Here is a 24462-nt window from a genome sequence, read left to right on the forward strand (position 1 = left end):
GTTTCCCTCTTTGGCTTGCAAGGAGTGTAGTATTTCTGCTGGACGTGTCTGCATTATGCGGAAGAGTATTTCCACTTGATTCTTAGTCAGGATAAAATGATATTAGAAATGCACACGATTCACACATATGTCTTGTTTTACAGACAGATTCAACACAAAAGTGTTCGTGAGGAAAATGAGTATCTGTACATAGATATGACATGAGGAACAAAAGTTCTGGCATATCGAATATGTAAAGTTATTCATCTTTTACAGGTTCATTGTAGTCCTGAAAGTTAGTAACACTAACTTTCTTGTTAGTGGTGACTAGGTAACAAAGAGAATTAATTACAGTAACTGCCATTAAATAGCAAAGGTTCCAAACAGGTAATGTATTAATTATAATTATAATGTACTATAATATGCCAGAGATACTGAAATACTCTCTGTACTTCGAATAAGAAATAAATGCAGTACACTAGATGATTCAACGCTGTTAGCAAATTCTGACTTTTAATCTTCGTTTGTCTATATCGTTGAAAACAAATGTATTATTTTAACATTCATAATTTATTGTGATCCACAGATAATGAATCCAAGTATTAAAATATTGACTTTCTGTATATGTTGCACTGGATGCAATACAACAAAATGCGTATGTCACTTCTGCTTTCACGCTTATTCAATACTAATTTAAAAAAGAAAGGAAATTCGCTCACAAAAATGAAAAGTTATTTCTGAAGCTATGCTATACTTTAGTCGTTAGATGATTCCCATTTCCATTAAAATCTCTTGAACATTAATAAAAGCAACATAAATAAACTATCATGTTTATTTACAATCATTCACAGAAAATGGTAGTTGCATTTTTACATTCAACAACATCAAATTTGATTGATTTACTGCTATCTACTGCTCTGTTGGTAGCCTGAACATGCTCATACAAGACAACCTATTAGAAATATCTCACTTTTTTTTGCAATAGAATCTAATTCAGAAAAACATATCAGCTGATTTTTTCCAAAAATCTGAAAGAAAAGCAGTAACGCATGAGCCACAATTCGTAACAAAAGAACGGAATTTCAACCTTACACAATAGCATGCTACCTAATTTAGGATTATTTCCCAGTTCTGTTCTGGCCAAAGAAAGCCCCCCAGAGAAAGCCCCCAAAACTCAAGTAATGACAGCAACGCTAAACCTTTTGTTTGGATTTCGGATAGCAGTTCACCTACGCTGTCAGAGAGCAAAAAGCCTTAAACAGTTCATGCGGAGATCTTCCTTCAGCTTTTTGTATCATAACAGTGGTAGGAGCTACTGCAGTTTCTATTACTTTTTTACAAATTTTCTAGGCATACTCACAGCAGGTAGTGCAAAGAAAGAAATGCCAAGTAGAGCAAATCCTGCAGAAAGCAACCTTCCAAGCCAAGTAAGAGGAGTTTTGTCTCCGTAGCCGATGGTTGTCAATGTGATCTAGAAAGAAATTAACGAATATCGTGGCTTACCAGAAGTTACCGAGAGATTAGTTGCAGATTATTTACATGGCATGAAACAGCATTTCCAATAATGCATTTCCAAGACACATGGAATATATATAGTTGTTTCTAAAAGAAAACTGAACATAAACAAATGAACATTAATGCATTTTTCTAAATATTGTTTATGACTGAATAAAACTGAGGTAAATAATAAATGTGAGAAAAATACCTAAATAAGCAATAAATCAGTTTTAAAAATAAAAAAGCAGAAGGTCTGAGATCTCAAAGATGTCAAATGATGGGAAATTATGTGAGTTGGGCAGAAAAAAGTGTTCTTTTCCATGGGTGTAAAGGTGTTTCACCTATTTTCTGCAGGGAAATATAACTATGTATTTGCACAACTACACGAATATGGATTATACAGAGATCACATTGTAAAAATATAGTTGGACTAAAAGGAAGTTGAAGTTCACAGATGAGAAAAAGTCAAAGGAACAAGAAGGAGCTGCGTTTTCTACAAGTCCGTCAGTACAATTTGAAGTGGATCATCTTCCAAAACACAAAAAACAGTGATCAAAAGCTGGAAGGAACCTTAAGAAGTTCCTGGTCCTTTCCCCTTCCTTATGACAGGCTCAGATATACCTACATCGCTCCTGACAAGCTCCAAAGACTGCTAGGAAGCACCAGATGCAGAGCTACCTCAGGCTGTTGGACAACATTAGCTCAGACATACGTGGGGAGAGGTCAAAGAGAAAGAGGAGGGCATCTGTAATCCCTTCAATGTGGCGAGTGCAATCAGAGGCTCAGCATACAGATGTTTTGATAGCTGCGCTGCGGAGGCCAGCACCTCTGCCATGTAGCAACAGTGCAGATGACGGCAGAGTTTGGTACAGGCGGGAAGGCTCTCCACATCCAACTCATTGACCACAGGCCATGTAGAAATGCAGCACATATGCAAATAATGGTGCGTGGTTGTGGTTTACTGACCATATCTCCAAAGCAAAAAGATTCTGACTTCATGTTCGTGTGTGGCTGAGGGTCTTCCCTGACCCAGGCGAATGGCCTCCAGGCTACTCCTGGCCTGGGAAGCGCAGCAGTGCCAAACCTGGGGACTGGACCTGGGGCAGGAGAAAGTCATGTCTCTGCGCTTCCCTCTTGGGTAGTTTGGACCCCCCCCACCCCCCGGCTGCCTTGTGCGGGCACCAGGAGGTGTGGGCAGAGTGGAGGATTTCCGAAGACCGGCTGGGAGGCGGCAGGGCACGTGCCCAGGCAACGGCACACGATGTTAAAGGACAAAGATAGACAACGGGAGGCTGAATGCCAAGGACTCCGGGGCCTGTTATTAGGGGAGAACATGTGCACGGAGAATTATTTTACATCGTGTACCAAATGTGGGCAAGTTCAGGCTTAGCAAATATTCTGGCTGGAATGAATTCTTCAGGAAAATGCCTTCTAGAGACATTATTTCTCTTCCAGCTTCCTCAAAGTTCATTCCTAGGCAAGACGGCCAAAGCAATTCTATTTAATGCTGGGGTCACCACAGGACAAAAGAAGGAAAGTCTTTTGGAAGTAATTAGATTTCAACTATTTAGGGCTCTGTAGATAGTAAACAGTGCTTCTAATTGCTCCCATTGTTGGGAACAAACTGCGGGTGTAATATACCCTGAGAAAGGCATAGTGACTAAAAGAGAGTGAGCTGAATTAAGGCTGCAGCTGAAATTTCAAGGGGTTATCAAGTCTCAAGTTTTGTAATGTGAGCCTGGTTGCAGGCACACCACCCTGTGTGCTTATCGGGTCTCACTCTCCTTCCTTGCTCCTCCTCACTTCCCTACCTTAACCCCTCTTCCCAGCTTTCGCTGGACTCTTTGGAGAGCCAATGCAACCCAGGAGGGTGGAGAGCATTAGCCACATTTCTGCATGGTTGGTTTCTGCTGGTTTTGGTGAGTTGAGTTAGCTCATGGAGGTGCCTAACACGCTCCAGAGCCTGCACAAGGCAGTGCGTGGCTGAGATAGAGCGATAAGGAGGAAGGGAGGTGGGAATGTAGCTCCCTTTTTTCTGGCAGAGGTGAGCTGATGCAGCCATGCTCTTGGCCTGGCAGAGGGGCTTGGTTTGGTTTTCCTTTGTTTGCTGACGGTGGTATTCCCCGCTCTTCTCATAAGAGGGCAAGTGCAGAACAGTTTGAGGCTATTAAGACCCAGAGAGCAACAAAGCACTTGAACAAATGAATCCCTGAATAAAAGTTCCTCAAAATTCGTTTCCAGGCCAGTCATCGCAAAGCAGTTTGAAGCTCTGAAACAAGCCCAGTTTCTTGGCTTCTGTTCAGCTCCCTATCTCTGCCAGACGCTGGAAAGCACAGAGATATCTCCTGCCTGGGCTGACAAGAAGGAAACAGAACTAAGTGTCATCTGCATATTAATGATATTGTCACCGAACTGTCTTCCGAAGAAGTCAAAGATAAACTTGAACCTTTGGGATCTGACATCTGGGAGCGATCCAAAACCAGGAGCAGTCACACAGACTGTATCCCTGGAATTTCTCCAAAGAAAATAACAGGACAGTATTAAAGCCTTTCCCCCAATTCTTTTAGGTTCTGAAGACTTGATGGTATCAGTCTATGATTATCAGTGGCTTCTTGCTCACTTTGAGCTGCTGTATCTCAGGATGGTCTTTACATGAGTGTATAGGTGTCAGCACCGTGCTGTGCTGTATCATCTTACTCAATACTGACCAAATGGGTTTGATCTTTTTTTTATATTCCTCTCATCACACAACTAAGAAAATATTTTCCAGACCACTTCAGGGTCAAGTTCAGGAATAATCCTCCGCACGGTTGTTAGTGCTGCAAGCGAATGACTAAACCACTGGCCAGGCCCTGACTGGCATAATCCTCAGGTTAAATTAACTGAACAGGGTGTGGAAAACTACTGGAGGTGAGATGATGACAACATGAGAAATTTCCAGACGTCACTGATAATAATGTAAGAAACAGACAGAAGTTACAGCTAGCGTTGCGAGGGAAGGCTGGATCCCACGGGTAGTTATGGGAGGAGTGACCGAAGTTCAAAGGTGACTGGAGGAAATCTGGGGCCTTTTGGGGATTGCAATCTTGCAAGGACAAACAGCACCTAGGTGACAGCATCAGCAGTACCATGCAAAGCCAAGAGTGACAAGGTAACAGAAATACAAAACCTGTGGCAAACCTGTGAAAGTAATTAGCTTGTTTATTTGAGAGGAGACTTGGTCAGAGGAAACAAAGGGGTGAAAAACAGGATCAAGATACAGTAAAAGGAATAACAAGGTGTGCAAATCATGTCTTTCTGGGGATACTTGCTGAGCAGACCTGGGTCTAATCACCACAGCCTAAGCCAGGACAATAAACCAAGCCTTTTAGGCTTTCTTTGGATAGGATTCATTTCACCCAACTTGGAAAATAAAATGCTTGGGTGTTTAGCACGGCCTGGTCATCACAACACGCACAATGGAAATAGGTTCCTCCAGCAGGTTACTCGTTCTATCCTAAAATGCAGGAGTTAGGCTTGCCTGAAAACAAACGTCTAGAGCCACTTGAGATGCCCCAGGGCATCTGAACAGGGACCACCTGCAGCAGAGGCAGCAGACTCTCCAACAGATTTTCCGTGATACCCTATGCCTATGTTTAAGCAACGGAATCACACTCCTACGTGGCTAAATGGGCCAGATGAGCCCCATCTTTTGTACCAGATGCAGAACACTCCATTTTTGCTGCTTCTTTAAATGAGCCGTCTGGACAGAGCAGCCAAGGCAGGCAGTGCCACCTGGCTAGACTCAAAACTCACAATGATGATAGAACTTCTGTTATATCTCATTGCTGGAGCTAATAAATATGCTAATAATAAGTGAGGTAGTATAATAATGAACGTGATTATATAACCTAGGTGCCTTCAATTACATGAGATAGGACCCAGGAGGCCCCCCTCTACCCTAATATTTCTTTCTGATGTCACTTTGTGTTCTGCTAGCAGTACTTACCTTTTGAATCTTTACCTGACATCAGTAACTGAAAAAAATGTAGTTTGCTCATGCTATCATTGCACTAAATGGGAAAAATGGCATCAATATTAACTCATTTGAGCTAGTAATTCTGACAAGATTATTCATTGTAAGATGTTTTGTTCACTTTCAGGTCACTGTGGAGTGCCAGAGCCTTTCTGTATCCAACTGTAACTACTGGATACTACCGGAAAATAATGTTTTATTAAGAGAAACTCTGTCAAACGTGCAAGAGAGACAGAAATCTTAATTGCCTTACATTTGCAGGTAGAACTAATTAACGTACAAACTAAATGCTGCTATAAGCACACACAGTTCCAGCTAACACTAGCAGTTCTCAGAAAACCATGGATGGTTTGATTTCTAAATACTTAAGTTTTTGAATTGACCTTTTGTTCCCCCATAGATTAGCTATTTTCTTCGGCTAAATGAATTCACCTTCTCTACCAAAGCAAATTCTGAACCTGAACTCTTCATATAACACACACTGTCGTGTGCTGCTGCGTTAGGCAGCACTTTGGGGACCCCGACCACAAGAATATTCACAACAGCAACATTAGCATGGTGCTTAAACTGCAGGTTGCGCAGTACAATGTGCAATTGCAACTACAGTGGAGTATTCATATGTAAATTAGGATGCCATATCCTGCCTTTCATTTCAGCGTGAAACTATGGGCTTCAAAAATGGAGCCAGTGAAATGACCGTAGTATGGCCCTCCAATAATCTGAATTAGAGAAAGGGTTAACTGCGGCATGCTGGGTCTGGTCCTGTAAAGAGAGGGGCATAAGTGCCTCTAAAGCTTGAAATTTAAGATGACTCTTTGTGCCTGACTTCAGTGCAGTCTTTTCTTTCTTGTACCTCTGCCATCACAGAACCGAGTCTGGGATTTGGGAGATACTCAGTGGTTGAAGTTAGAACAACTTTTGCGAATAAACAAATCAATGAGATTAAGCATTGATTTCCCCTAGAATGCCACACAATCTGACCTTTTCAAAATCTGCATGTGGGTTACTCTGGCAGTAAAAACAACCATGACTAAGAAGCACGTTATGCATTTCCCACATACTGTTTTACATATTATACAAAAAATACTATTATTAAAATGGCAAAGATAACAGGTAAGGGGGAACACTGATTTTCAGCAACTTTGTGCACTTAAGCACATTAAAAATTTAAATGTGTTCATTTCACACACTGGGGAAAGAAGAAAAGATATAGAAATGTACAATATAGATTGTTTTCAGATTTTTTGATTATAATTTGTTGTTTTTCCTGCTGATGTCAAGAAAAGATTCCTATTTTCTCAGTTGCACTACTTATCTGACCTATGAGTCATACATTTTCACTTCGTAGTGTACAAAATATTTTAAGCACCACTTTATACAACGATTATTTCTTAGCAGGGTTTTTCCTTAAAAAATTGCAATCAGCAGGTAGTGGAGAAGCAAAGCCTAAAATAAAAGATCTTGTTCCTGCTGCTTGAGCTGCTGAGGGAGGAGGATGTGGAGCTGACACGAGCCTCAGTCGGCTGTCAGAGTTGGGGTCTGAGTTTGCTGGGACTTTCCCATTCCTCGTGCATGTATGTCCCCTCACGGTTGCCTGCTGGCAGGTGGGTACAATCCTCTGCTTAGTCCAAACTCCCTGACTTTGCAGTGCTAAAAGTCACACACGGCTTTGCAGAGAGGTAGAGGGTGTTCCCCGGAGAATCGAACGTCTGAAAACATGCGTTCCCAGACCCATGCGCTGCCACATCCTACCTACACGACCTCAGGAGGGTCTCTCGCAGGACCACATCCCCACTGGCACCCCCAAAGGGGTAATGGACTTTGCAGACTGCTGGAGCCAGGGGACCCGTCAGCGAGGTCACCCGCGTCCCAAGCCAGACGCTTCTCAACTGTGTCAATACAGGCAGGTTAGAAAGCTTTAAGCCAAACCTAGACCTCAGCTTTTGAAGAAAAGTGAAAAAACAATAAACTACAGTGGTGTGACTGAGGGCAAAACCTTCTCTCATGGCTTTAGCCAAAATGAATTTTACATGCGTTTGGATTACAGGATAAAAATGTGTATTTTAGCAGCGACCTGCATTGATTCTCTAAAGTAACAGGTTTCAGGAAAAATATTTCTGTGCATTTGTAAATGCACAAGTAAGAGCCACTAGGTCTGGCCTTTCCAAGCTCCCAATTTTGTGCACTGATAACACAGAAATATAGCCTCTAGGGTAGATATGTAACAAATTATTAACCATCGATGAACAAATTTCAAATACACAAAACGAGTCCTACTAATAGGATACGACCTTGACTTCTCAAAACGTAAACAGAACTTACTAAAAATATTTTTCAAGGATTCAAAGCATTTTGGAAAAGCTTTTTGCACAGTGCGTCTACACATGCTCTGAGCCTGCGGGTACTACTGAGTCCAGGTGAAGTCTTGTCAGCAGAAGGTCTGAGGTGAGAAAGCTTCATTTCTGCATCCCTCTGATGAGGAAAGGTGTCAGAGGCTGGTTCAGATCTCGCACTTATTCCAGGAAAACTAATGAGTGCTCTAGGTTATGTCAGCATTAATGATCTCACAGGCACCATTTCACTAGCCAGACACCGTCAGAGCTCATGGTGTTTGTTCTACTGCATGAGAAGGAAAAGAAAAGCAGTTTTATACTGCCTGGCAATAGCTCTGCCATAGGCTTTGTTGGGACAAATTTCCTAAGCTGCCTAAGTAACTATCACACAGCGCAAGAGTCTAGCTCACTATAGTGCCTTTTTAAGCAAAACCCCTACACATTACACCATAAAAAATACCAAATTTCAGACCTAGTTTTTCATTGTTCACTTAAAGCCTATTTATTTAAACATGTAAGCATTCATATAATCCTCCTTCTTTCAGAAATGTAGTCAGGCATGCACTCAGACCCCACAGATTTCAAGAAAGTAAAGACAATTGACTTGACTGACAGTTAGGCATGAGCTCGACTAAATCAGGGCTTTTACACCTGTAAAAATAATTGGAGAACAAGAATATTGATTTCTGGGTTTTGTGCTCAAGGTACCAGAAAGAACATCATTCTAAGGGCACTAGTGGTACTCCTCCATTCACGGCAAAGCTGATGTAAGATTTTTTTTCCCTTTTTCTTTCCTGACATTTGTTCCTCTTCCTGCAGTGCAGCTTACAGCCTTCTGATTTGGATCAAAGCAGCTCTTTTGTGGGACCACATTGCAAACCGTAGTACTGAAAGGATCTGGGTTAAAAAATAAAATGCTTTCTTCTCTTGAAGGCTCAGTGGTCTGGTTTGCAGCAGAAACACACAAACAGCTGTTCTGCAGGATGGGGTGAAATGAACTATGGATGTGCAAATGAATAGCTGGAGGAGGGAGCTTCTCAGACCAGTTTTCTGGCAGTGAAAACAATTCACTGAACAGCACACCAAGTTAAAATGCACAGCAGGTGAAATTCAAAGCACTCTAGCGTACTGGTTAAACAGTGCATACTATTTTTCTATACTTACTGTGCCCCACCAGAGAGCGTCTGCATACGTGGAGAATTGGTTATTTGCATCCTTTTCCACCAGATAAACCAGGAAAGATGAAAAGATGAGTACTAAAAATCCTATGTACCAGGCTGTGATTAATTCCTAGATAAAAGAAATCAGAGATCAATACCCATTTGAAACATTGAACAGAATGGCATTTCAAGGAAGACATAATGAAGGCATCTATATACTTTATTGGCATTTGCACAGTTAAAAGTCAAATGCTTCCCTACGGATGCAAATTTTCTCTAAAACTGGACCAAACCTACTCTTACGGTTTGACGCTCAAGCAACGTCACCAATATATATCAAATTACAACAGTATATCGAGTACAACATTTTCAACATATTCTAAAAACTGTGAGCATTTAACATGGCCTGGTGTACCTGTGCTAATGCCCATTACGACTGATGTTACTTCGGAAATATTTAGGTATTCTGCTCAAAACTGGTAAGCGTTTGTTTTGTTGGCCTCTTGTTGAATCACATCAAGTGAAGGTATCAACCAAAGTCAGCATCTAGGATTACGTACCTTACTATGTGCATAAACTACTGAACCTAATAATTTCCAAGTGCCTCCTCTTCGGTCCATGCGCACCATACGAAGGATCTGTAGGAAACGAAGACTTCTCAGTGCTGATGTTGCAAAAATGTTACCCTGAGTTTTTGCAGAAACAACTGCTATTGAAGCGATGAGAACAATGATGTCTGAAAGAAATATATTACAGAAAACATTAATGTCCAAGTACCAATAAACAGCACATACATGTACATGAGCTGAATGAGGGGACAAAAGAGAGCCTCCTCCTGCAGTGGGGGGGAATCCAAAGCACTGAGAATCCTGTTTGAGGTAGGGATGTGAGATCGGGGCCGCTGTCAAAAACTGCCTCAGGAGCCTTCAGGGTGAAAACCGAGGGTAGTAATTTTGAAAACATATGGATATGAGGAGCAGTGTTGAAGGAATCTCATGTAGGAGTTTTGAAGCCTGATGGAGCAAATCATACAAATCAGTAGATGGACTAGAAATTCTTCCTTTTATATCTTTTCCCATAGCAACTCTTCTATGAAAAAGCAAAAAAGAAAAAAAAAATAAGAAAAAAATAGAGCAGCCGCAGTGGTGAGAGTCCAGCGGAACCAGACTTACAAGCACAAGCATTGATTTTCTATGAGTACAAACACTGCATGGTTGAGGCATGTAGTTTCTGGACACAACTCCCCTGGTGTACCATTTCCTGGAAAGGAAGAAATACAGTGCTGGGTACTCAAAAGCATTCTTTTAGCTGGCAGCCTGGAAAGTTTGTTGAAGCCCAGCAAGTGTTAGGATTTATTTCTTCGGGTCACAGATTCAAACTGTGAGAGCGAGCTTGTTCTGCATGAACTGATCAGCCGACTGCCCTTTGAGCCAGGACAGCATTTAAAGGGAGATGAGGAGAAGAGGCGCACGGACGCTGTGAGAAGGCATAAAGCTCTTTTACGATGATTGGGACAAACACATCGGTGTGCAAGGAGTGGAAAGGGACAGAACAAGCTCTGTGTTACTTCATCACCTCATCATTGATTTCCTAACCTTCTTTAAAAGCTTAAAGAGCCTCTGTAAGAAATGGTTTAAATCTTAGGATTTTGTGGTGTTTGTATGTTTCTACACAAAGATAATCTAACCCCATCTTTGCCAGTGAAGAACTGAAAGCAGGTTCTTGTTGACATGGGTTTTGCTTCTTTTGTGTTGAGTATGAACACTCATCTTGTCCCAAGGGTAGCTCCTACAAGTCACGAATGACCCAGTAAATGACCCAGTAAGTGAAAATGCCCCCCACAGGCGAGCATCAAGAGAGACCGGGTGTAGCCACAAGCAGGAGACTCTTCCCTTAGCCTGCTCCAGTACAGCAGGAAACAGCCTTGGTTCGTTCTGCTCAGCCACCAAAGTAAGTTGAGTTGAGTAAGGCCACAGACATCCTTTGGTTTAAGGAGTGTCCTGTTAAACTGTGGAAATCCTTGTCGCAAGATACTAAAAGTTTGCATGGGTTCAACACCAGTAGGATGATCTCATGGGAGAAAATTCGTACCAAGAGTCCGCTTCTGGCTCAGGACGTCTCCAAGTAGCAGGCGGTTGGAGGCTGAGAGACTCTTATGGAGAAATACGGCTGTATGCTCACCCTGCTTGTGTTAATCTTCCCTGACCGTTCACCGTTGGCTAGTGTCACTGTTGGACCTACTGTGTTAGGCCAGGCTGACCTTCTGCCTGCCTTGGGCTCTGACATTTTAAAATGCCTTTGGCTACTACATAGGTGGATCATAGCTGCCTACTATATAATTGGCTACCAAAAAAAGCTGAATCTGCTTCTAGATGTAAATCCAACAAATTCAGAGATCAGGAAGAGACAGAAATGGATAAAGTATCCTGGTGTGTCTCTGCGCAGTACAAGTCTCAAGAGCATGGCAACCAGATACAGCAGGTCTGGGTAAGAATTCAGAAATAGGGTAACTGACCAGGAAAGGTTAAAGACATCACAAACTTTACCAGAGATCAGAAAAATAGATGGGGTAGGATTCAGCTCCATGTGAAGACATTTAAATTTAGGTGTCTTCACGTGAAGCAGGTGTCTAAACACCCCGTGCAGCACAAGGAAATCACGTCAGCTGAGAGAGGTGCAGCTAATCCTCAGGAAGGCTCCTGCTGGCTGCTCAGCTGACTCCCGCTCGGGGCTTGGTACAAAAAAGGCTCGATTCAGCTGCCCGAATTTATTTGCCCAGTGCCATTTGAGATGTCTTAAGGTATCTGAGACATCCCCTAGGTCTGGCAGCTATGTTCGGAGACCTGGGAAGGCCGTGCCCTTCAGGAGAAGTCACTGGAGAGCAGGGAATATCACGTAACAGAGGACACGTCTATGTACTCCGCTGAACTAAGCCCTAGATTTCGACCGACTATACTGGAAGTATAGACACGTAGCACGCATGTACTCACCTACAAGCAAACTTCTATATTTAGGTGTGTTTATCTGGATCTGAGGCTCACATGGAGTGTGCCAGAACGTCTTGAGCAACATCAAGCGTGTTGAAGACAGAGTGTCCCCGGTGACGGGGCTTAGCTAGGGGATGATGGCAAGGTTAGCTTGGCTTGTTCCACGCTGCTCTGAGCAGAGCAGCAATGTAACAGCCATTTTTCATTAGCGGTGACTGGCTACCCGCAAATCGGATAGTGTTAGAAAAGCAGCACGCACTCCTGCAAATCATTCTTAGAACTTAAAAAAGAGCAAAGTCGCCCAAATATTATGAATTAGGCATTTGGTCCAGAAATTATTAAAGTGTTTACTGAAGGTTTTGGTTACCCTCAACCACTCTCAATAGAATAGTTTTTTACACAAGCCAATGATTTGCCCCTGCCTTTATTCCTTCCCATTCCAGGAGCTCTGACAGCTTTCCTTATAACTTGGAGTTTACTGGAGGTCTCCCACTGCAAAAAAAATTCAAATTAATTCAGTTTTGGCGGTGCTGCACAGCATCTGCCCTACACTGCTGGGAACCCTCTGTCCCACTGAGTGTCTCTGGTCCGCTCTGACCATGAGAGACGAAGAAGCCAACAGCAGTATAGCTCTCTCTTTTAACTTTTTTAAAGTATTGGTCCAAGGAAGTTATCTGCTTGTGTATACCCTTCTAGATGGAGGGTAGGGATGAAGAGGCATAGGGAGGAGAGGGTGAGAAAGTGGGTGAGCAGAAAATGGGCTGGCACATGTTTAAACAAAAGTTGGAAGAGGGAAGAGAGCCTTCCCAGGCTGCTGCTGATTTTTTCACACCTTGCTCTCTCGTCTTCTTCACCTCTTCACAATACACCCCCCCAAAACCCGCCCCCACCAACTCCTGAGGCTGGGAATAGGGGAGGAAAGAGTGTGTCCATTGCCTAGGGCAGCCCTCCCTGGCTGTGTTTCCCTCGGAGGCAGGGAAGGCAGGCAGGAACAGTATTTCAGCATTGTTTAACTTGCCAGGAACAGGTGTAAGATAAATCAAAATAAACCCTGCTTGGAATGAAATCGGAGTCCAAAGAAAAGATTGCAACAGTTGAAAGTCACTTCTGAATATGTTAAACTTGCTTGGTTTTCTTATCTAAATCTACCTATAATGGAAAAATTAAAAGCTAAGTACTTTATGATTCTCTCTCTGCCACATTTTTATCCAACATACTTCAAGTGCCATTTGTCCTGTTTTAAGAAAGAGAGCAAAATATTCTTCTAGACTTCCTTTCATATTCCACTTGAATTTAGCTAAAATCTCCATGGCATTTCTGTATTTTAAGAAGGCTTTAGCAAACCTCTCTTAGTATTTTCCTCTTTATCTTTTAGTGGCAAAACTGGGAAATCAGGAAGAAGTAAATAACAACATTTCACTTAATTTAATGGGGACTTGAGTTTCACTCTATCTTGCTGTAAAGCACCAGAAAAGTTTGGGATGTGAGAGTGAGTAATGGGCAGTATAATTCCAAACTTCTCTGTAATGACTTATTAGAAGACAGAAGTTTCTGATGGACATTTACTTCTTTGGGTTTTTTTTTCCAAGCCAATATATTGTGTATGATCTTCCAAAATGTTAAGCTTCTCTTCAGCTATGATGCTGATTTTATTCACTCTTTAGAAACATCTGTCATATTTTTATCCTTGCAGATAGCGTCCTCCCTCATTAACTCCAGTCTGAGATTTCAGATCTTCTCAGCAGCTTTTTCAATGTTCACTTTTGAACACTTCATTTCAAACTAAATTTCAAACAGTGAATTCTTCCACTTCAGACATTTCACCCCGCACCTCACAAGAAACCCTTGAGATTACACGAAAATTTTGTTAATAGTAACTTAGCAAAGACTTTTTTAGTTGACAGCCACCATGTCAACAACTGGGGGGCCCCACTGAAAAATAAAAGAAGTTGAACCCAGAACTCGTGTGTAATAGATTACGCTTGTATATTGTCCGATGTCACTAAAATAGTGACATTTACTTAAAGACAAGTAATTGAAGCCCAGTAATGCAACAACCTGAAACTTGAATAGCTCATGACAAATGTGCTGGCCCGAGTTCCCTGTTTCACAGAGGAAGGCCAATGTTGGGCTGCCTTACCCTGCTCAAGCTCGGTCAGAAACTCTGGGTCGCTTGGGTTACCGATGGAGGTGCCGTTAGCATTTCTAAGCTATAAGCACTTCTAATGGCAACTCCGTGACTGAGAGACTCATAATGATAGAAAAGCAGGAATCAAAAATCATCATAATGGATTGTTTTACTCCTAATTACTTTTTCAATGCAAATTTCCTACTATGAACTTTTCGGATGCTGTGAGATTTTACAGTATTAGAAGTTATCATGCTAATGGGCCCAGTTATACAGGTAAAAGGATGAACACAGAAGCTTTACTTGGATATTGCAAAATGTCCCAAAGTCTTGATATGCCATCAGGACAATCTTTAAAATTTCAAAGAATGTCAAGATGATATTAAGAAATGTAATTAATGACAGTCCATCACCTGCTCAAAGCTCACGTACGTGCTCAAACTAATACACAAACCTGAGTTATCTTTCTCTCTTTCCAGTTCTTCAAAGTCTTAGTGTAGAAGAAGATGTTAAAGAGAGCTTTTCCTGTTGCCTGCATTTAATGCTGATGTGTTGGAACGTCCTTTCCATCTAAATAAAAATGACACTTTGAGCCAATACAGGTTAAATGAATCTTGTGATATTTTTTCTCTGATTGTATCTGAATAGAAAAGGAACAATATGTAATCATTTTAGGATCATCGCTGTATCATCAAAATAGTGTTTGCTATTAATTAATAGAAAATGCTCCCAGTTTACACATCCTTGTTAAGAATACGTACGAAATGGCAATGGTTGTCAATTACTGCGTCTGCTCTGGCTACCGAACAGTACAGAGAGGCAACGAGCTAGGGCAAGAGTAGGACACGTCTGCCCCCAAAACTGCAGGAATAAGCAGAAAATCTCAAGAATGTGGTTTATCTAGCCTGCAGCTGTATTAGCTCACAAAGGAAATTAACTGGCAAGAGTATGACCTAATTTAGGCCACCCTTAGGCTGTCCTTCTAAGGTCTAATTTTGGGCTAGAGTAATTATCTATGACCCAAAGAAAAGATATGGCTTGTAGTGGTCATTTCTTATGAATAGTTCTCAGGACAGTTCATTATCCTAAATTTCAAAGTTGCTCCTGAAAAAAACAGGACTCCGCTTCTGAGCCGTTATAGAGCCACTGGGCTCCATAAGAGACAAAGAGCACCAAGGGTGCTTTGACATCGGCTCCGTCTGCTTACCATGGCGCAGGTTATGCATGAGTATTGCAGCACAGTGAGCAATTATTCTCACTTGCTAAATAGTTTAAATAAGTTTTAATTCCGATTTACAACTACTACATAGAAATAATTAACAACTTTCTATTCTGAGTCGCGAGGAGGCGAGTGGTGGAAAGGAGGGAATGACCAGCATTTTAGTTTTGATAATATCTCTTCATATATCAGTCCTCCCAGTAGCTTCATTGTGCTTATTGAAATTCTCAGAACTCCCTTCAATTTGTCTACAATAATCTCCACAGTTAGGTGGCCGGGGCCGGAGGGTATCATCAATGTAGAAAGATACTTTGAATTTTAGTCAGACACTACAGCACAAAGTTAACACAACACAGATTCTGGAGCACTGTATTTGAGCACGTCACACTATAGAAACATGATAACAAAAATATATTCAATGGGGTCTATCCTAAACTGATATAAATTGGCAGTCTAAAGCAGTTTAAGGTATAGCCTGATGACCAACACCTGACTTAAGCCATGCATCAGGACATCAGGATGTGAAAATAAGGTTGCTTTTTTTCAGATTCCTGAAAGAAAAGGTTTGTTTATACAAACTCATCTATAGGAACAGTAGCCTTTTTGCACAGTTCAGTAACGTATTTGGCATTGGTGTATTTTATGTTCCTGTGGGTTAGCTAAAAAAAAAAAAAAAAAAGAAAAGAAAAAGGCATTCATAGAGTTTAAGGCTTATGAACACCCTAATAGAGGGGTATTCAGAGAGGGAAATAATTGTATCATTATTCCTTCAGCACTCATTGAGAAAGGTCATAGAATGGAAAAGGTCATTTCATCATAACTGGCTGCAAAAAATGCTTTTAGCTTCAAACAAGGGATTAACCACTTCCCTCTACCGGTTCAAGAGGGCAAATAATAAAACTCATGATTAGAGCATGCTGCAACAGTTAATTTGAAAAGAGGCAAATTGTAATGTTTTTACCAGGTGTCAGTTCCTTTGCTCTGCGAATAGTCCCCTTGCTATGAAATCAGTGAGATATTTTACATAGTTATGGCAGCAAAATTTGGTCTAATATGGGCTGAACTTCCAGTGACCTTGCGTAAGTATTTACCCCAGACACCAAGAATTTTAAATATTTTTCTCTTTAAAATGTCCAGAATATTAACTTAACTTTTTAAAAAGGATTAAACCTGTAATTAAATCTTTGAATATGATCAATGTTACCATACTTAGAAAGACAATGGGCACTTTGTAAATTTTCTCATTGGAAGACGCAGAATCATTTATTGATGAAGTACAATTCAATTCAGCATGTTCAAGATTGTCAGAATCTACAAACTGGATTTTTAGAGACTACTCTGGAGAGATACGGTCTTTTGAGGTCACCTGAATTCACCCCCTGAAATAGGATACGCTCAAGCATTATTCTCTGCCTATAAAAAGGCAGTTTAATGTCATCCATTGAATTATATCACCTGAACATCTCGAGCGTAATCTGGGAGAGGCAGGAAGCTGAGTTCTGCACCTCCCACAAAAAGCTGAGTAGATTTACAGCAACAAGGCCTGAACAATAACAATAAGCCTAAACAACAACATTAACAACAAAAACCCCAAGCAGCATGAACTAATCTGAGTTGTGCATATACTTAAAATAACGGTGCTCAGGATCTTGAGTCCTGGCAAAATTTGCTTTCAGCTATGCCTGAGTATAGCTTTTCTTTCTGGTCAGGGATCAGATCTCTCTGCTCAGATGCCAGACAGGTTATGATTAATCGTCACCTACTAGTAAAAGTAATTGGCAGGATATCTTCAGGAAATTCTTGGGATGGATGACGCTGTTTGATTTTTGCAGATGTTGTTGTCACTCCAGCCAAAAGGTCTTTGCGCTTTCAAATATATAACGCTCTCCGGATGGAAACCATCGTAATTGTCATTACAGGCAAAACGAGCTGGTGATTTCGATTCCTTTTGTAATCTTTTTTCAAGACGCAAAACAACTTGGTATTTTTAGAAGTAGGAAAGTGAAGTAGTTTTGCGTATCAAGATAATTTGCAGAGATAAACACAGATGAGTGTGAAAATTGACTTTTATTGCTATTGAAAAACAGGAAGATAGGGATGTATGGCAGTGGCACATAGAAGAGAAAGTTATTAAAAAATATGTAAGACTGTCTAGGCACTGAAGCAGAATTAAAAAAAAATCAGAGGTTACTATTTCTACTCTACTATTTTTTTTTTTCTTCTAATAATGGAAAACGGCTACATTAGGCACTGACATCAATTGCAAGTAGTCCTCTAAAACTGATCTGTGCATAGAAACTTGAATTTTTCTTACTCATCAGCTAAGCAATACTCAGTGAAGAGTCAAAAGAGATGAATGATCTTGAATTCTTCTGTCTATAGTTTTCATTTGCAATGTAGCGGAATCATCTGAGTAAGCAAAATATTTCAATGTGAAATGAAAGTGAGCTCCTGGAAATACAGACATCTTCTTTCTAGGACACATATTATTTTTACATAGCCAAAGTGGGTCTATTTAGAAAAGCAACTCACCAACATGTAAAGCTAACTTTCCTGGCAAAGAGAAAATGCTAAGAATTAAAATTATTTAAGATAAAATAAGTACAAATTTAAAACGTGCATATAAAATAACACATACTATTATTTACATGGTATATAAACCTGATATAATATGTAATAATGAATTAACACATAATATAAAATACATATGTATTTATGCTATAAAACCACCACTGTGTGGTGCTTAGTTGCCAGTTGGTGTTAAACCACGACACAATATAATGTAAAATAGGTTATGTTTCATGTGTTTTCAGTGCCGTGGAAAATAAAGTCTGCATTAAACTGCGAGCGTGCTTTAGGGGGTGAATTACAGGGTTTTATAACTGCAAACACTGTGAGGATTACCTCATCAGGAGCATCATGTCCTGATGATGAAACTCCAGGTTTGCTGGGAGCCCCTGGAGGCCGGTGCTGGGGACGAGGTCAGTTTTGTAGAACAGCTGTGTGCAAATGGGGCTGTACCCCATGGCACGTCACTGGCGAGTCCATCCATGCGTGGGCAGGCTACATCGAACCCCATTGCAGGCGCAAGACATGGGACCTCACCCTGGCACCTAGAGGTGTCACCGCACCCCAGCACGGGTCCCAGCCTGATGTCTACCTGAGCCAGGGTGAGAGCATCCACTTGGCTGAGGCTGGCCGAGTCCACTTGGCCGAGTAACTGATGAAACGCGATATGGTGGCAGCTCAGCTTGCTCCTCCCTGGCACATCAAACAGGGTGAGTAAGCGTGTAAATCCCTGCCACCGACCCCCAGCGCGCACGCGCGCACACACACACACACACTTTATACGTTGAGGAGGAGAACTATCCCATGTTTTGTCTATCTATGAATACTCCAAGAAGCACCAGGAAATCCCTTTCTTCACTGGCACTTCAGTATGCCTTCGCTACACCTTGAGTAAAGCTCTTTACCATACAACGCAATCGTATGTCGCCCCCAAACACAATGAAACAAAACTGGAAACAAGTCAAAGACACTTGTTAGTAAGGCTAATCAAATACAACAAATTTGGACCCAGTAGGTCAAACAATTTTTGAAAAAGGAAAACATGGAATATTTTCGAAAGGTCAATATCGGACATTTTTTAGATGTGAAAACTAAATATTCCCTTATGAAACTCCTGAATGAGGAAGATGGGTCAGATTTTTGTTTTGTCATTTTTTAATCAAGGTTTATAATTAGATCCTAATTTCATCCCCAACACCGGATCAACCGATGTTATTACTATGCCAGTGTATTAAAAGTGCATTGTTCCTGTGTGAAAGTAGCACACTTTCAGGCCATAATGACAAATAGATCAAAATAATGTAATTTTACCTTTTGTTGTAGATAGTCAAAATATTTCTCCGTGGGCTGAGAATCACAATAGCTCGACAAATACTAAATTTTAAATTGTAGTTATGGTTACAGTTTTTGATTCAGTCCTGATAAGAATAACAACATTAATGGGAACATTTCACCTGTCTTTGTACTGTTAGCAATTAAAGTTCACGGCCCTGCTGACTACACACTCTTTCTATGGACTGAATAAGTCCTCAGCAAACATCTTTATATTATTAACAGCTGGCTCAATAAATCTTAAAAATCTAAGGGCCTCCTGCAAGCTAAGATTAAGTTCAATTGCAAGCCTTTCATGGATGTATACTTTATTAGCTTTTTCCAATAATTGATCTTTAACATTATTAATATGTACCTGCCAGAAGGAATAAAGCACTATTTATTCAGTAGGGGGTTTATTTGGCTTTAAGACAGGCTGACAGAAACGTCGTTTAAAATCGTATCTTTGACCCAGTGTTCACCATCCCAATTTGTGTCCAACCAAAGAAAGAAACCATCAGTTACACATGCAGATCCTTCCCATAAATCTTCATATTTTCTGCCCGGTAACTTACAAGCCCTGGGAAAAAAGGGTTTGCTACTCACTTTACTATGTTTGAGGCTTTTTCCTGGATGATAGTAGACCTTAGTGAAAAAGCCTGTTGTTGTGGAGAGAAAAAAAACCTGAAAACTTCTGGAGGGAAAGGCAGCAGGATGCACAGCCAGACACATACACACACATCTGATGAATAAAGAGGCTCTTTAGGTCAGACCGTAAGAAAACCACAAAGTCATCAGCAAGAAAAAACCAAAATAACTACAGGCATGGCAAGACTTGTGTATGGAGAAAGGGTTGAATAATTTAGGAGTGGTTAGTCAGAAGACAAATATGAGATGGCAGATAGAGGTATGCAAACTAGTGGAAGACTAGAAGGTCTGTTGGATGCCTCCTATTTACCCTTCCTTATAAAAGTGAGATCAAAAGACAATTTAAATCTGATAATAAGTAATACAGCATGCAATTAACTTGTAAAATTCATTGCCACGGGATATAAAGGAATAACCATGGAAAATTAAAGACAAGATTGGATGCTTCTCCCTGAATTGTTGGAATTAGATTTTTCAGGGGATCCAAATTCCTGTGTGAGTCAGTCACTGATTACCCAATGTCCGAATAAAAATATTGTGTGATTGGCTATTTGGGCTACAGGTATTAACACCTTTTTAAGAGATATCTGGCACTAGTCAGCATGTGGAAAGACACCAAATGGGGCTCCTAGGTGATCCAGCCCAACAGGAGAAGCAGTGCTATCTCTGTGCCGGGTCCTTGTAACCACACAGGTAGGAATCTAGAGGCAGGAGCCTGCACTTTCATGGCCTTTTCAATCATGCTCTAAAACATCAGGGAGGGCCAGGCGGGCAGGGTGTCTGGAAGCATCTGTCTAACACATTCCCAGGTTGTGCATAAAGTGAAGGCGACGGCAGTGGTATGGGAGTAGAAAGGCCAAAAAAAACGTGGGAACAGAAAAACGTGAGGGTGAAAGTGGACAGGCCAAACCTGAGAAGTAAAGGTGCTGAAAAGAGCAGGGGAGAGAAGAGCATGTCTCTGAGGGAGAGGAAAAGTCTGTTTGTAGGTGAGGAGGGAAGAGACAGAATTAATAATCTGCTCTCAAATTCACAGGGTGGGGGGGAACAGGAGGTAACCAGTTTCTAGCTGAGTTATCTAATGCAAGTTTTGAAGGCAGGAAGATGGGTCCTTCAGTGTTGACTCAAAGCGATGAATTCCCACCTTAAGTTTTCTGAGCCATCCTCTGGAGGCATATACCTCTCCCTGCTGCCTAAAAGCAGAACTTGCATTCCTAACCCACACACCTGTTTTGGATGTCTGCGCAGTCAGTGTGAATGCCTCCTGGGACTCCTCTGTTTCTGGAAATACAGGGTTTACTCAGATGATATGGAACCGGAGATTTCCAGTTACTTTTTACCCTCAGCTGCTATCCCACCTGCGATTTGTGTGTGGGTAGCCTAAGAGGGACTACTGTGCCAACAAGAAGCTTTATATGTTTTGGAGAACACTAGTGTGGGGCACATTGCAGCCAACCTTGAGACTTCCTGGTGTGGGAGATGTGAAGAAAGAAATAGAAGCTCTGTTCAGCGCTTGTCCGAGAGGGGAAAACACCATAATATGGTAGCCCTCCCACAAACCCAAGAGAAGGCAATCCCAAAAATGAGATCCTAAATACAGTAGACCATGCCACTCTGTGTGACAACCTCTCCGCTCTACATCCTGGTAGTTTCATCTGAAATGAAGCAGTCCCCACCCTGGTGGTCTCACGAGCAGGTCGAGCTGGCAAAGGCGAGCCCTGGGGACGAAAAGACCCTGCCTTCGCCTTGGCTGCTCCCAAGATGGTCACATGCACATGTTGGGGCACCAGGACCGGGTGGCACGAGGGTGGAAGCAAACAGCTGAAGCTGCGTCTTTCTGCGACATGGACAGCTTAGGCCAGACCCAAATAAGCATTTACACCATTTTGGAGCTTACACTGGTTGATGTAAAATAGATCTGGTGGACATCTTCCTTAGATCTGTTATTGACAGCAATATCATCTGTCATTGGAAAGGTCAAATCCTCACTGTCGAGAGTTACCAGCACAAGTTTAAAGGTAAAAAAATGTTATTTTTCTTTAAGAGGAGACTAAAGGTTATGTGAGCCTGGTGCTTTAGTGCTAGGGGCGGGAAGAGAAGGGAGGAAATTAAAATGTGCAGAACATGCCCAACTTGCCTTCTAGAAATATGCAAATATTTCTACTTAGCCGTATTAAACTGGAGATATAAATACTATAACTCTGTTACACAAATGTCAAATCCTTTCTAATTGCTGTGTTTAACACAGCAGCTGTAAAAAGGAGGAATTAAAAAACTGTACTTCCTCTTCTTGTACACAAGTCTTTTGCTAAAGTAGCAGTTGGAGTGTAACCATTCGAGGCACGATCATAAAAATAGAGATTTTCTGCAATTCCCACTGGACTACTCTGCCCATCAGTCACTTTAGCAGTGCTGGTGGCAGCACACAGTTCCCTGAAGGGATGTAAAAGAATGGAAACATCTGTGGAAACCGAATTTCTTCAAGCTTTGTGATCACTAATAAGCTTGTTGCAAGGCTGGATGAAGACACCTGGCAATCAATTTGACTATACTGAACATAACAGTTGGCCAAAGCTTGTGTTTTAAACTGTCAGCGTTGCCAGTTAACAAATTAAAGCTGAGCAGACACCAGAAAACCGCGTTGGAAGAAAACAACACTATCAAAAGCAACTGAAAATGCCTATTTTTCTAAATGACAATACAGCCAAGCAAAATGAAACCACTGTTTTTAACTGACTGCACCTATGACCCTTTTCCTGGAGAAATCTCTCGCATGCAGAATGACCTGAACAGAAATAAACTAGTCTTCAGCAAAGACAGAAATAAAGTTATAAAATTAAACAGGCATAAGACTAATAATTATAAACTAAAAGCACCAAAAATGGAAAGACATACATCAAATATAAGATAGCAGCATGTTGCTTGCTGTCATAGGCCACAGGGTGAATGTAAAAGGAATGAAGTGATCTGTGCACAAGGATTAGTAAAAGTGTAATTATTACAGAAAAACGTGAATGAGGTAATTGCTCACAATACAAGACCTAGGGCGATCTACCTGATCTACCTGATCACCCTAGCGACTTGGCATTAGGAAGCATTTCTTTACTGAGAGGGTGGTCAAACACTGGAACAGGCTTCCTAGAGAGGCAGGCAATGCCCCAAGCCTGTCAGTGTTTAAGAGGCATTTGGACAATGCCCTTAATAACATGCATTAGCTTGGTCAGCCCCAACGTGGTCAGGCAGTTGGACTAGATGATCGTTGTAGGCACCTTCCAACTGAAATTATTCTATTCTATTCTATTCTATTCTATTCTATTCTATTCTATTCTATTCTATTCTATCCCATCCCATCCCATCCCATCCTATCCCATCCTACTCTTTCTCACTACATTTCCCATATTTGCTTGCAAAACCATTCTAGACAGATTCCTGCAGTATATGCCAAGCCAATAACTCCGCTTAGACCTCTTCAAATACCTTCATTTGGGCTCACAGGTGTAAGGCTGGGACACCACGAGAGAAAGCGCGATTTGATTGACTAACACTGGGAAGAGTAGTTAATCATGGCTCACATAGTCAAACTGACAGTTGTCTGATGTTCCACACTGAAGCATTAACATTGACATTTAAGTTAACATGCTGCCAAAGCACCCCTAAGTAAGTATAGGCATGTTTTTAGTAAAATAGAAGACCCACTGAAACTGGCTTTGGAAATAAAGTGGTACCACAAGCTATGGGTATCGCATCCCGTGAGAGGCTGCACGCATGCCAAGGATAGAATAACAGGCAGTCGCAGAAGTCCAAAATAGCAAACACCTAGTCTAATAGGATGCTATTTTGGACCAATATGGAAATGTTCCTAAACAATTCAGATTTCTGCCTGGAGAGCATAATTTGCTGCTGCAAAAGCAAAACCTGCACAGCCACCGATCCGGCAATTCCTCTCACAGAGGAGCTATGGGAAAGAGCTGGCGATGATCTGAGGTGGGAGTTACAACGAATGTCACACACTGAAGCAGCTGATCTGCAGCGCAACATCTAGAAAAAAGCCAAGAAAGCTGAGTATTTCCTTGCATATCAATTAGGCTCTGACATGTTAGTCACTTACTTCATTAAAAATATCACTTTTTTTAGATGCTAGGAATGATAAAATTTGAAAAACAAACCAACTATTTTACTGCTTTTGAGACTCCAGATGCTGAGGTAGGCAGATAAGTGAATGCGGCACAATCCTGTCTACTTCTAATTTCCACACCGGTGCTTACAGTAGCAATTACTTAATTTTGGATTGTAGAATTTACATGTATGTATGGAAATTTGAGCAACTATCTTGCCTATGGATATGATGGGAATTCAGCATAGTAAGGCAGGATATGACCATCTCAACTCAAATAAAGACAGGTAGTGAAAAGAAAGGTATTTCTGTAACTCTTTTCATATAGAGGGCATCTCTGGTAGCAATGAGTTTAAAGGCAGTCTCCAAAAAATGTGAGCAAAATTGAACGTACCAAGTCTAAAACCAGAAAATGCTGACTGCTTCTTGGTCTGTCAGTTGTTTACCTCCTTCTTACTGTACATTTCCAAGTCACTCAAACCTTGTGGCTCATAAGCAGCACTGGA

At 41.3% G+C, this 24462-nt stretch overlaps 1 protein-coding gene across 2 annotated transcripts in view; it reads right to left on the reverse strand.

The window, feature by feature from the left end:
* KCNQ5 (potassium voltage-gated channel subfamily Q member 5) overlaps nt 1–24462 on the reverse strand; it is a 303149-nt gene that overhangs the window by 43524 nt on the left and 235163 nt on the right. For both annotated transcript variants that reach the window (XM_054193769.1, XM_054193768.1), the window contains exons 4-6: nt 9545–9720; nt 8989–9114; nt 1340–1450 (exon numbers count right to left, since the gene is read on the reverse strand). In XM_054193769.1, coding sequence (XP_054049744.1) covers nt 1340–1450; nt 8989–9114; nt 9545–9720 — 413 coding nt within the window. The remainder of the gene's footprint in view (nt 1–1339; nt 1451–8988; nt 9115–9544; nt 9721–24462) is intronic.

Source organism: Rissa tridactyla, chromosome 3 (assembly GCF_028500815.1).
Source record: "Rissa tridactyla isolate bRisTri1 chromosome 3, bRisTri1.patW.cur.20221130, whole genome shotgun sequence".
NCBI lineage: Eukaryota > Metazoa > Chordata > Aves > Charadriiformes > Laridae > Rissa > Rissa tridactyla.